This window comes from Arvicola amphibius, chromosome 14 (genome assembly GCF_903992535.2).
Source record: "Arvicola amphibius chromosome 14, mArvAmp1.2, whole genome shotgun sequence".
Lineage (NCBI taxonomy): Eukaryota > Metazoa > Chordata > Mammalia > Rodentia > Cricetidae > Arvicola > Arvicola amphibius.
This window is the reverse complement of record NC_052060.1, coordinates 44,676,184-44,690,166: the sequence shown is the minus strand read 5'-3', so window position 1 is coordinate 44,690,166 and position 13,983 is coordinate 44,676,184. Positions and strand designations below refer to the sequence as shown.

Below are 13,983 nucleotides of genomic sequence, written 5' to 3'. Positions count from 1 at the left end.
GAACCCCTTAGTGAGTTTGGTATTCTCTGTAGCAGCCCTTCTGCAGTAGTCTCCACAAACCCCAAACACCACAGCGCCTGGGCTCTGAATACCCCGGAGTCGTTCTCTCACCCAGGGCCGGCTCTGCCTTCAGTACCTTCTGTGCTCATGCTCCCTGCCCATCACAGTGCTGCTGTTGCCCATTTCCCTGTATCCACCTTTCAGATGGTCTCCTTCTCCCTGTGGATTGTGTGCTTCCCCTAGGCCCCCTCCTCAGGCTGCAGCCACACTAGGGGACCCTGGACACCTGCTCAGTCAACTGTCACATACTCTCAGCTCACAGTTATACATCATCTGTAGCGCCTGTCCTCAGCCAGGCCATGTATCGCCTGTGTTCTCTGCCCAGACCCTGCTACACGATGACAGCCAGGCTTACACTTCAGTGTCATCGTCAGCAGACTTGGTGAGACAACTCGGAATTCTTAAAGGGGGAAAGTAGCCAAAGAGATAGATAGAGACTTTTTTTTCCAAAGTTAAAAAATGGGAAACCATATTATGATAAAGGGAGTTAGATCTCTGCATGATTCTACAATGGATAGTTTGAAAATCAAACAATTAAATGATAGGGTAATTACCTGGGATTCACGTGACATTTATTATAATCATTACTGGTTTGGTAATTCTTGTTTCATTTCTAAAAACATTGGTTAATAGCAGTGCCAAATGTGAGAAATTGACTGATAAGTACAGGTCTTCAAAAAAAATCACTGAAACAGATAATAGAGCTATTCAGATACACACAGAGGAGTTTTTTAAAAAGAGACAACCAATTATACTATGAAATTGGAGAGTAGATTCCAAGGTTATCAAATAGCTAGCCTTAATTTATCCAGTCACCAACATGAACAACCACCAAGTAACAGGTATCACCAAGGCTACGGAAGAGCTCACTAAACACTTGTGGAAATATCAATTCCTTAAATCTCCTCAAATCTAATATTTCCAAAGGAATTCAGTGAGTTCTTCCATAGCCTAAGGAAGTGATATTCTCATTTGATACGTATTCACCTTTTGTGAGGCAGATGTTAAATTTATGGGTAACTATTAATTGAATTATCCCACATGACTGGGAAAGACTTGGTTACAGCAGTATTGGAACCTGAAACTCAGTTACAGCAGAGGACCTGGTGGAAAGATGACGCTAGGACCATTGAACAATGAAGTATGGCTAGAGGTATTGATTTCTCAAGTCCAACTTCTGGGAGAGGCAGATTATGTTGATGTATGAAGACAATCAGTGAACCAGAGAGAAAAGAATACCAATGTCACAAGAGACATTGTCCCCTTTTAAAAAGATGAGATAAGTCAGTCAAACCAGAAGGAAGGCTGGGTACCCTCCAGCTCCCCATCCGAGGTGTGGTAGCTCTCACTTGGGGTTGAAAACAGAATCACAGAAAATTCAGTTTCTCGCAGAAAGCTTACATGAGTACTTTATTGGCAGTGTCTCTAAGGAACAACATTAACACTGTATGTGGCTGGTGTTGTGATTCAGTGGGGTGCAGGGGTCACGAGTAGGAAGGCATCAATATGGTCTCAGAACGTCAGGACAGTCCGGATACTGAAATATGAAATATAAGATGTTGGTTCACATTTCCTGAACTCATGGTCCCCGGAGGGTAAATAAAGTATGTGTTATGAGTCTCAATGAAAACCATCTATAACAGACATTTCATACTGGCTATTTGCCACATATTTGTAGATGCTTTTTAGGCATTGTCTCATTTAAACTTCATCCTAAGCAGCAGCATTATAAGGTCAATTATAACATTTTCCCCATTTTGGAGACTGTGAAAACTGAGGCTTAGCATTATAAAATGCCCTAGGTCGTACATGTGTGTGCAGAGCCTGAACCATCACAGAAGTCCCATCTTTGCTCTTCTCCCATTTCTCCTTCATTTCTGTTGGCCATTTCCCCTACCGTAAAAATAATCTCTTTCCCCCAACCACCCCATAAAAACAATCTTTCCCCCTACCACTGCAAAAAAAGAATCTTAAAGCTCACCTCTTTCCAGAGCGAAGCAGCTCAAATGCTTCATTTATTTTCTCAAATGGTAAAACATGGGTAATTAACGGCTCCAGTGGAAACTTGTTAGCCATGAAATCAGCCACAAGCTTGGGGACAGAATCTTTACTCTTATAGCCTGAAAGGAGAGAGCAGCACCGTGAGATCCAGCCAGGGGGCAGGCAAGAGAATTAGACAAGAGATCTTCCAAAGAAATCAAGTTCCTAACAGTGCACAGGATGCCACCTGAGCGGCAGATGCGGGACTCAAACACCCTCTGCATGGCGTTAATGTCTTAGGACATGCCACCTGATGTCAGGGTCCCTGGCTGATGACAACGGCTCAGTAGATCTTCCCTAGAAATCATAGTGCAGATGTTTATAGCCAAAGGAAGGGAGTGTAGGCAAACATTACTGCCTTGGGCTTTCTGTGTCCTGTGAGGCATTTTTGGACCTTACAGAGACACAAGTAGAAGGAGCCAGGAAAGCCCTGGCTCATTTATAGGGAGCATAAATGATTTCCTGCATTAGTTCGTGCTATAGAGAGAACAGTGATTTTCATGCTGCCTTCTGAAAACTTTCTGTTATAAAAGGGAAGAAATTCTGAAAAAAGTTAGGAATTAGATCCTCAAAGCTGGGGAGATGGTTAAGGAAATAAAGTTCTTTTTGTTTTTTCCTGACATTAGATTTTTATTGATTATCTGGGAATTGCACACAATGCCACCGATCACACTCACCCCTCAGTCCTCCCAGTTCACTCTGTAAACCTGTGACCTCTCTCAAGAAAAAAAAAATATACCAAGTCCAATTCATGTTGCCTATATTCTCACTGGAGCATGGCCAAACTCCCAATGACCGGCTTCCTAGAGAAAACTGAGTTCTTCCTCACCACCACCCCACCAGAAGCCACTAACTGTGGAGACCCATGCTTGAGAACCCTTGTCACAATTTTTAATAATTCTATTCAATGGCTTCCTTTCTGGACTGCATCTTTTAGGGTAGGGAGAGAGGTTGTCATGGCAACTGTGTTGATCTCCAGAACAAAAAACAAAACAAATAAACAAAACCAAGTAACATCAAACAGTGGATTCAGTGCTGGGGGAGCCTGTAACTCTAGGTCTGCAGAGCAGAAATTGGGAGATTCCTGGGATTGGCTGGCCAGGAAGTCTAGCCTGACCATGAGCTGCAGGCCACTGAGACCCCAAGTGTCAATGAACAAGGCTGATTGCTCCTGCGTAGCTACATCAAATGTTCTCTTACTCCACACACATCCACACGTCCCCCTTGGCACTCAGGAACACATACAGAACTTTATCCTCAGCTGTGAATACATACCACCAAATATTGCTCCTTTCCAGGTGCGTCCCAGCAACAGCAACAAGGGGTTCACAGAGAGGCTTTGGGAATTAGGAGGCACCCCAACAACGACACTTACACCACATGCTGCATGGCTGCTTAACAGGGAAGACATCTGCAATAAAAATAATATTTAAAGTGGATTTTCTTGTGGTCTACTCTCATACATAGTTTCATGTCATATGAAGGTATGTACAGAGAATTTTTTTTTGAGAGAAAGAGCAAACAAATGAATTTATATTCAATTTTTCCTTATCCACTAATAAAGAAGCAAGTCTCTTTGTGAGCCTGTGCAGTCTGGGTCCTCCAAGGAGAATATTGTTTCCTCATCACGTGACTCTCAGGCTGCCTATTCATAGGTTCACTCACTGTCATGGTCCATTAATTACAGTTTTGAAGTTTGCACTCTAAGGGAGAATTTTGATGTTGAAGATGTAATGATGACAGCAGCTAAAGTTGTCTCTTATCCATTTGTCAACCTCCCTTTTTAATTAGTCCCTACTGCGGGGCTGAGATCAAGAACGGGCATGTTTTCAGTGGCTGTGCCTCCAATGTGTTCATTGGTTTACATTATTCTGTTATCTGTAGACATCCAAGAAGTTTTCACATTTCAATTCTTTCATTTAAAATTCTGTAGTAAAAGGTGATTTTTAATCCTCAAAGATACATGATGCCCAGTCTTTTGATATTGAAATATGACATTTAAAAACCAGATGTCCTCAGAACACATGGATATCAGACTTTTGGATCTTCACATCTACTGGCAACCCAGGCTCAGAAGAGCAAACAGGGAGACTGTCTACTGAATCCCAGAAGAGCGATGGCCGTGGGAAACCAGAACCCTGAGTAAGAAAGGACTCCCCATTCACAGAGGCTACGCTAGCTTCCCTTGACATCTTGTCTCAGTTCAAGGCTGAGAAGAATGTCACTCTCAGGGCTCCATTCCCATTCTTTATTACCAACTCTGCCAAGGCTTTCTGGAGGACCTCAGTAATGGTGATTCTTTAGGTCTCTGGGGATGCTTCTCTAGAACGCCAGAGGTCTTAGGTTGGCTGATATGTACTGGAGAAGTTACATACTTAGCAATGTATGGTGTTTGCAACTATATGAATAATGTTCATTTTGAAAGTTTAAGCACTGTAAGCTTGGCAATAGCCTTTCTTATCATTATCTCCAGCTGACTTAATAGAGTGCTTATCATACAGCAGCTGGTTCCATGGTAAGTGTTTTACATGCACTGTGTCATGTAGATCATAAATAACCCTACAAAATGTGCATCTCTTTTCTTCTTTTTTTTGTTTTTGGTTTATTGGAAGAGGAGATAGAAGGGGCAGAGTGGGGTAGGGTCCACTCCCTGGGTGCGAGAGTAGTGGGAAGGAAGTAGGGAGGGAGGGAGGAAGAGAGAAAGACAGAGAGAGAGAGACAGAGACAGAGACAGAGAGGAGAGACAGAGAGTCAAAATGTGTATCTCTAAAATATAGGGTATATGACAGATTCTATGAAATTTATTTTGAAAAGTATTTACTCCAAAATGTAGATCTGGTGTTTTTGTCAACCGGTACCCTGCTGTCTCAGAGATGAAAACATGGTGATCCATTAAAACAGCCACTCCTGTACATGTTTGATGCGAATGAAATAATACTTTGCCCCATATTACTCATTATTCCTTTGGGCCACATGATGAGACTTGAAAATGCTTTTCAGAATAGTTTAGTTCAAATATTATATAATATTAAGAATGTGGAAGAAAATCTATTCATCCTTTTAGGTCCAGAATTTGTTTTAGAATTCCCTTGATGAATTGATTAAAAAAAAAACTCAATGAAAAGCTTTCTGTATTAATGATTAATGGAGCATTATTACATGAGAAAAACTCATAGAACTGAAAGGATGAAACGTTTATCACAGCACTGGATTAATCAATAGGAGAAGGAAACCGGAGATGGAAAATTACCATCTAAAATAGCTTTCTGCATGAGATTTCTATTTTGCTGTCTGGAGCACATTATGGATGGCAGAAGGACAGATCTCAAGGCATGCCACAGTACCTACCATGGTGTCAAGGCGACCGATTACTTCAAAGGAGAAGTCCACCCCTCCATCGGTCATCTCCTGGATTACTTCGTGGATGGGTTTGCTGTAGTCTAGAGGGTTGATGCACTCAGTTGCACCCAATTCTTTGGCCTTCTTAAACTTGTCTTTGTTGATGTCCACAGCGATGATCCTGGCTGCTCCAGCTGTTTTACAGCCAATGATGACAGACAGACCAACACCTCCAAGGCCAAACACAGCACAGGTGGAGCCTGGGGTCACCTATGTTTGCAGAAAATACAAAAGATGGACCAAAGAGTGATCACTAGGAAGTGCTCCATGATGCACAAGGCACCTTGCTTTGTCCTCTGTCATGGCCACTCAGACGTCATTCCACCTGCTTCCAAAACCTCTTCTGGCTATAGCTGCCTGAAGGGGTACAACATTGGTTTTCAAAATTTGCTCTAAATTAGATATAAGTGGGGAGTTACCATTTTTTGTTAATCTCAGGATCCAGTAACAGCCTCTACCAGTTAATTCGAATCTCTGCAGGTGGAACCCCATTCTAATCTAATGGGAATCCCCTGTGAGACCAGCTGTTCTGGACGATCTTTGAACTCAGCATGGCGCTGACTTTCCTCTTCCCAGGCCACACAATAACCTCTTACACATACACAAAAGCAATTTGTATACATGAAACTGGAAAATTTCTGTAACCCAGTAAGCCTCTCAACCGATTCAGCCATTCAAATTAGACCAAGTCAAACCGAATTAGAAAATGCCCAGGTTTAGTGGATTCAGTACTCACAGATAGCCTTCCAGCTCCCACACAGAGAGGAGAAAACCATGTGTCTGTTTACTGTGGGGGGGGGGGGCAGTTTAAATACCCTGTGGGAATGGCTTTGAACATTACTAGGGGAGGGCCTGATGTGGGATTCCCCTCTGTATGCCGTGAATATCATTGATTGATAAAGAAACTGCTTTGGACCTAGAACAGGTCAGAACAGGGCTAGGTGAGGAAAACTAAACTGAATGCTGGGAGAAAGAAGACAGATTCAGGAGATGCCATGGAGCCACCAGAGGAGAAGACACAAGAAGCCAGGTGAAACCTTGCTGGTAGGCCATGAGCCTCATGGTAAAATATAAAATAATAAAAATGGTTAATTTAAGAGATAAGAGTGAGCTAGAAATATGCATAAACAAATAGACCAAGCAGTATTGTAATAAATACAGTTTCTGTGTGATTATTTGAGTTATGGGCAGCCTGGAACAAACAAGCAGCCTCCTTACAACAGGGGCCACCATTTGGTGGGCTTTCTGAGATGCAGCAGGGTTTGGAGAGAGATGGGAGAGGGGGCCTGGGATGGAGCTTGCACTAAAACATCTCAGACTGTTTGGATATATGGATGCCAGGGACTGGAGTGAAGTTTGTACCCAAACAGAAACAAATGATCATGGTTACTCCAGGAGACTGCAGGGTAGTCCAACCACCCTTCAATTATTAACTCCTTGGTTCACTATCGTTCAGTAGGCACAACCAGGGTAACTGGAGCAGAAGTCATCTGGGAAGCACTGACAAGTCATCCCTGGCTTAACAGGAAAGTGGAAAGGAAACTTTAAGAAAATACAGCAAGAGACCAATGTTGTCTTTGTGAGACTTTAAGCCTGACTTTTTTTAAAAAAGAAATCAATGAAAAATACTGAAACAATAGCTGATCTGTATTTTAATAATAATGATTGAAATCCTTGTTCACAAGTACACGTGGCTTGTGAGGCTCACTCAGTCCTCCTGTTGAAACAAAGGGTAACTACATTTAGTGCTAAAAACACAGAAAAATACAGAATGTATCTATTTCCATAAACATTTACTTTCTCATAACTCAGAATTAGCGTTATTTTAATCTATAATGAAGACGTGAATTTTCTTCAGCGTTCAAATTTCTCTGGGCTTATTTTCCTATTAATATTTTAATCAACACCATCAATTTGTGAAAATGATGTGGGAGAATCCTAGAGTCATAGACTGATGTTTTAAAGGATCTACTAATAACTTGCTCAGGAAATACTAGGTCACACACTGTTGAGGTTAGCTAAAGGAGCATTGTCTCAAATGCGATGTGCACACACTATAAGAAAGAAACTGTAGGAAAGGTAGACCTCTAACACGACCGAGATTTAAATTTTTTGGGAAAAAGTTGCTGTTAAGGTTTGTTCTCAATCCCCATAACGAAAGGAGACACCCCAGCCCGCACCTGGCCTTATAAAAGCTCACATTCATTGTGATGCTCTTTCAAAGAACACCATGCAGCTCAGAGGGGCTGCACTGGTCCACTGCCATTAAGTCCTGGTTCATCACTAAGCCTGGGTTTTCTTTTCAGGAAGTTTCCACCATGCAGGCAGGTTGGCTCTCGGTAGCAGTGCTGGTCTTTATTTTAAAAACACTGGTGGCAGCATTTGTGCCATGTGGATGTCCCCACTTTGACTTACTTTAGAGATAACAGTGATGACATCTCCACTTTAAAATCTTCCATTGGTCCCAAATGGCCAAGCATTCCAGTTTCTGACTCTTGTATGTTTTATTGCTCAAGTGTATCTTGGGACTGGGACATAACAGAGCTTTGCAGACAGCAGCAAATCCAAGGTGTTACAGCTGCGGATCTGCATAAGTTTCAAATAATTTCTGTGAGAGGCCAGTTTCTTTGGGAACTAGGCAGAACTGGATGCATATTATTATAGAGCTTTTCTTTGAGTGTATGGAGGGAATTCTCAATGGAGTTGGACAATCCTATATCTTTTCTACAAAAACTCTCTCTGACGCCTGTGAGCAATTTCTTTCATTTGGTCCCAACATTATGCACGTAACTTGGTCCATGGGCCACTGTCCATCTTACCTTGGCGACTTTGACAGCAGAGCCATAGCCAGTTGAGAACCCACAGCCGATGAGGCAGACTTTGTCCAGGGGTGAAGCCCCATCGATTTTAGCCACTGCCATCTCATCTACCACAGTGTACTGGGAGAAGGTGCTGGTGTTGGTGAAGTTGTAGATTGACTTCCCCTTGCAGGTGAACCTGGTGGTGCCATCAAGCAAAGTCCCCCGAGGCTGTGCCAACCTGGCCAGTGAAACCCAGCAAACAAAGGACATGAGACAGAAGAAAGCCAGAGTGCACCCTAATTGTGCAAGAAGACAGTGAGAAACCTACTCATTCTTCATACAGAAGTTGCTCTCCGGGTGCTTGCAGATCCTGCATTTTCCACACTGGGGAGAAAAGAGCGGGATGACTTTATCGCCTGGAAGGGGAACAAGAAAAATGGCTTAAATGTCTACCCAGGAATTAATAAGGCAAGAATATGAAGCTTTCATGTAGAGATGTGTGCCCTAAAAAGGTTTCCCAGATATATGACCCCTCTGCACTATGTCTTGCTTAGTGGTATTTCATTTGTATTTTAATCAATAAAGTAAAAAAAAAAAGTAAAACAGCTACACTACCCAGCCTCACAGACCAGGCAATGGTGACATGCACCTTTAATCTCAGGAGACACTCTAGTTTGCATAGAGACCAGGTGATAGTGGTGCATGCCCTTAATCCCAGACCTAGAGAGGAATATAAAACGGGAGGAGACAGCTCTCAGTCTCTTTCTGAGATTCCTGGAGCCAGGATCCCCATTTCGGACTGAGGTAGAGGTAAGAACCAGTGACTGGCTGTTTTGCTTTTCTGACCTTTAGGTTAGCTTTATATTAACACACAAAAGAAATTCCTGTATAGTCATGCATGGGTCCTTGCCTTGCTGCCTTACTATTCATCCAGGTTTATATGTGCCTAAAGTTTCTCCAAAGAAAAGGGAAATGTAAAAACATCCATTTCCACTGATAGCAGTTAACTCTCCTTGTGTGCCTCATTATCTAGGGGCTTTGTTCCTATTAGCCAGATCAAACCTTAGATATACTCACATCTAAGTATAAATATATACTTTAGTTGTTATGAATTGTAACTTCCTATTGGATGTTGGAGAAATCTGATATTTTTCATAATAGTTACAATAAAACTAAAATAAAAACAAACATACTAGAGGAAATTGTTTATAATAAAATTAAAGCAAACTAAATTTCATTATAAGATAAAATTAAAAAGATACTTTTAATAGCTAATTGTTTACTTCTTAAAAAGACTTATCCTGTTTTTATGTGTATTTCCGAGTACTGTGTGTGCTCTTGTGTGTGGTGCTCTTGAAGGCCAGCAGAGGGCGCAGGGTCCCGAGCACTGGAGTTACAGGCTGTCAACTGTCTAATGGATGACCTCACCACCAAGTCGTTTCTCCATCACCCAGGTTTTGGTTTTTCAAAGTGATTGTGCCTCTCTTCTTATGAAACGAATGCTTTAAGAATAATCTTAGTTGTTTTTGAGGACGCAGACTGAAATGTGACAGAGAAGGGACAACTTGCTCTGGACATCTCAGTCCTTAACAATGAGTTAGAGATTTCCCCTGAGAAAGAAGAGGCAACTTTTGTTTTTTTTTTTTTTTTTTTTTTTTTTTTAGATAATTGTTTATAAACTATCAAATTTTTTTCTGCTATAGACAAAGCATCCTGAGAAGTAAAGGTATTGTTTTACTCTAATTTTGTTTCCAAGAAAGAAAACAGAAAAGCTTAACTCTAGCCAGACAAGTTGTTTCCTTATTTTCTGGTTATTTGCAATGCGAGAGACATCTGACTCTACTGGCTAAAGTGATCTTTTTGGAGGTGAACGCAATTTTTGTTTTTAAATCACGTGTGCTACCTATGTTATCGAAAAAAAATCATGAGTTGATCACTATGTTTCATAGATAAAATGAATGTGTGATGACACCACGGAAAATTGATTCTTACTCAACCTTTACCTGTGAATACAAGCAGCAGAGTTAAAATAAAAACCAGGATAAGGTAATAAGCAGCGTGCCACCCACCACCTCCAGCCCCAATTAGTGATAATAAAACGGTGTTCGTGTTTGGAGGCCTCTGGCCATGTTCTTCCTGCTGGAGTTTCCTCTTGTATTAGTCTTCTATATTGAAGAAGGAAGAGCATATAGTGAAGCGGGAGCCATCATGTGGATGCAATGCGGTTAAACCTACGGCATCCTACAGGAGAGGCATCCTGAAGCCAAGCGAGCAGTCGGGTCTCTGAACTCAGCACAGAGCATCTTCCCTACATCTAGGCTCTCAGAGCCTGGATCTACAGCTCTTGCCTTTGCCCTGTTTGTAGGTCTGTTTGGATCCTGAAAAATCCCTGGTGCTCAGCGACACTGAAGTAGAAGTTAGCAGACTGTGAACTCTGAAGGTCACACTGGAGACTCTAACTTGGCACCTGACATATTGTCAATAATAAATTGATATAAAAAGATAAAAGACATGATTGGATGCCACAGGACAGAGGCATGCAGGGAGGAAGGGGTGGAAACCCTGTGACCTTGGGCCATCTTTTAAGTCTCCTACTGCCTGGGCTTCCTATTTTGGGAGGGATGCTCTTGGGACCAGAGCCAAAACATAAGCCCTGAGGGTAAAGAATTCTGTACCTGGTTTGACAGACGTCACCCCTTCTCCAACGCTCTCCACGATACCAGCTCCCTCGTGGCCAAGAATTACAGGAAAAGGTGTGGCTATGCTTCCGCTAATCGCGTGATCATCTGAGCGGCAGACCCCCGTGGCCACCATCTAAAGATGAGAGATCGATTTTACTCAGCCAAGATAGCGACTGTGAAAATTTAACACACCTATTCTGAAATGGGGCTTCTCAGGAGCTTGCTAACAATCCCTATTGCTTCCAGATTGTATTTAGGGCCAAGATTTTTTTCGTGCTTTCATCTCTTCTGCCAATTAAACAGCTTAAATGGTAATGATCATATGAGCACCAAGAAATTACCTAATATTAATTGCTTTTGGACTCAAGATGTTTAGCACTTTACAAACACATAAATATTTTTAAAAGTTTTTAGGGATTATGTTAAATTTCAAACTTTCAGCAGCTGATGTCAACAGCTAGGCTTAGCAACAGGCTCATTCATTGTCGGGGTGGCCATATGATATGGGATGTTAATGGACATTTGGACACATCTATGGAGTATTTCCTGACTTTTTCAAACCTAACATTTTAGATGGTGAAAAGGGACTTTACCTTAATGCGGACTTCATGGGCCTTGGGGGGTGCGACTTCTATGTCCTCGATGGAGAAGGGCTTCTTGGTCTCCCATAGCACAGCTGCTTTGCACTTGATCACCTGGAAGATGAAGTGTCACTGCAGCTCCAAGGGGATCACCGCAACTGTGTCTCTCTATTTCCCATGCCCAGCGTCTGTCCTAGGTCTGCACCCATTGTTACATAGAAATGGACACTTCTCATTTACAAGGAGTCAAAACACCCTTAAAAACGGGTGACACCATAGTAGAAGGTCAGGAAAGGAAAGGCCATACACCGGGATGCGTGGGTGTGTGCTCTTTTGGGGCACTCTAACACTAACTTTTATTCTTGTACTCATTGGTACTAAAATCATTGGGTATATATTTAATTCTAAAGTATAATTATTAATATGTTTTTGAAGTGCTTAAGAGCAGAACCTGGGACTTTGTGCGTTCTTGGCAAGTACACTGTCACAGAGTTAAATGCCAGGCTTTGGATTTCTGAGACATAGTCTGAGAAGCAGCCCAGGCTGGCCTTGAACTAGGAACCTTTCTGTCTTGGCTTTCCTAGCACTGAGATTTCAGGGAGGGTCTATCATACCTGGCTGTATTGTTATTTTTCTGTTTTATGCAGTATAAACTCAAGCCGATGATCACCATAGCGCTGTTACTGACCCTACACCTAAAAGCTTGGATTCCCTAGTCTCTCACTTCTTGCTTAGTTGATAGGATTGGGTTTCCACTTATGCTGCATAAATTCAGTCTGTCTTTTAACTTTCTCAGTCATTCTTTATCCTAACTACTTCCCTTGAAATGTGATATGCCATCCTAATCATGACCAGAGGTGAAAGAAAATAAAGTGAATTGGAACAAAACTACTGGCCACTGCCCCTTCTGTGCCGATTCTCCACTCATCTTTTCTATACCGAGTCATGCCACACCGTGGATGCAGAAGTCTCCAACCCCTGTTCTCACTGTGAGCTGTTGGACCTTTGACCCACTCCTAAAACAGCCCTTATGCCAACAGAAACACAGGCGTTATAATTAGGCAGTTGGATAGCACAAATCAGTTAATTATGCTGAATGACTGCTTGCGTGTCTCAGTACCATATATAGATTGAACAAGTAAGGGGGCTTTGTGGAAATCTTAGTACCACATGTGTGTATTCTCAGTGTTAGAAAGTGATTCAGTTTTTCTTAGAATTAGTTGATGTAAAGCTGGATGATTTTTTAAGAGAGAAGAAACAGTTCTATAGAGTTTCTAGACCCCTCCAAATCACAGCATGCATGGTAATGTAAATCACTGTGGATGATTCTAAAGTTTAGAAATCAATCCACCTCTTATCAGATATTTTATCTAAGGTTATTGGGACAGTTCTACTATGTTTCCGAGTCAAATTCCTCTTACAAAAGTATTGGCAGATTTAAATTTACTGTTTTCATAAGAAATCTATGATTACATGCTGGACTGTGGTGGTACATGCCTTTGATCCTATCACTTGGGAGGCAGGGGCAGGTGGATCTCTGTTAGTTCGAGGCCAACCTGGTCTACACAGTGATTTCCAGGACAGGCAAGGCCGTTACAGAGAAACCGTGTCTAGACAAACTAAACAAACAAACAAAAAATAGAAAGAAATCTGTGATTCCAAAGAACAGCCCACTAAGGTATCTCGATATAAATACAGACTTCTCTGTAGAAGATCTCTTTAAACCTTTCTGTTTACAGGGTAGTCACAGTTGGCTCAGAATGAATTCCCTGTGCTGCAGAGTTAGTGAGGAGGTGAGGACGTCCCCAGATCCAGAGTCTGTGCTCTTGTAGAAGACATTTAGCAGCAGCCGGGCTGCACTGTGGTCCAGTGCACACCCTGTGCTATAGCACACACCACACACTGCCTTTCAGTGCCTGTCATTCTAAGTTAGAAGTCAGCATCTTTAGGCAAGTTAATGAGAATATATTCCCAACAGCAAGACCTTTTTCTTACTTTTCCGGCTGTGCTCATGTTGTCTGTCCTCGCTGCTGGCAGGAGATTGATGGGTCCCTGTATGCTCTTTCTTCCCGCAGTACCCTGGGCCAAGGTTGCACACAGATTTTGTTAGCTGGGGTGTCAGCTGATGCCACACGTGATCTGACCATTTATGTCACACCCATTAGTTTATCCTTACTTCACATTAAGTGAAAACAAAGGGCACTGCCTGGCCTGTCAAGGAAAACTTGTTCTGAGGATGTGGTGTTAGGCTCCACATTTCCTTTTTCACCTATCTCCCTCTCTCGGTTCACTCTTTCCCTGTTTCAGCTGCACTCTCCCCTTTCTCAGACAGGTTAGAGGTCTGCTTTCCTTTGCTAGGGAAAGTATTAATTTAAGTCTACATGGAGCATAGTAAGGAGGACAGGAGACAGTGCAGGGCAG

The 13,983-nt window shown here is 42.2% G+C and overlaps 1 protein-coding gene across 1 annotated transcript; it reads right to left on the bottom strand.

Annotated features, from left to right (window-relative positions):
• Positions 1-1,442: 1,442 nt before the first annotated feature.
• On the bottom strand, positions 1,443-13,700 carry LOC119801407 (alcohol dehydrogenase 1-like). The gene is made up of 9 exons (XM_038311988.2): positions 13,558-13,700; positions 11,575-11,676; positions 10,976-11,114; positions 8,629-8,716; positions 8,319-8,538; positions 5,449-5,709; positions 3,376-3,511; positions 2,042-2,180; positions 1,443-1,597 (listed from the first exon to the last, which is right to left on the bottom strand). The coding sequence occupies exons 1-9, from the start codon at positions 13,573-13,575 to the stop codon at positions 1,573-1,575; spliced, it is 1,128 nt and encodes a 375-aa protein (XP_038167916.1). The 5' UTR covers positions 13,576-13,700; the 3' UTR covers positions 1,443-1,572.
• Positions 13,701-13,983: the final 283 nt, after the last annotated feature.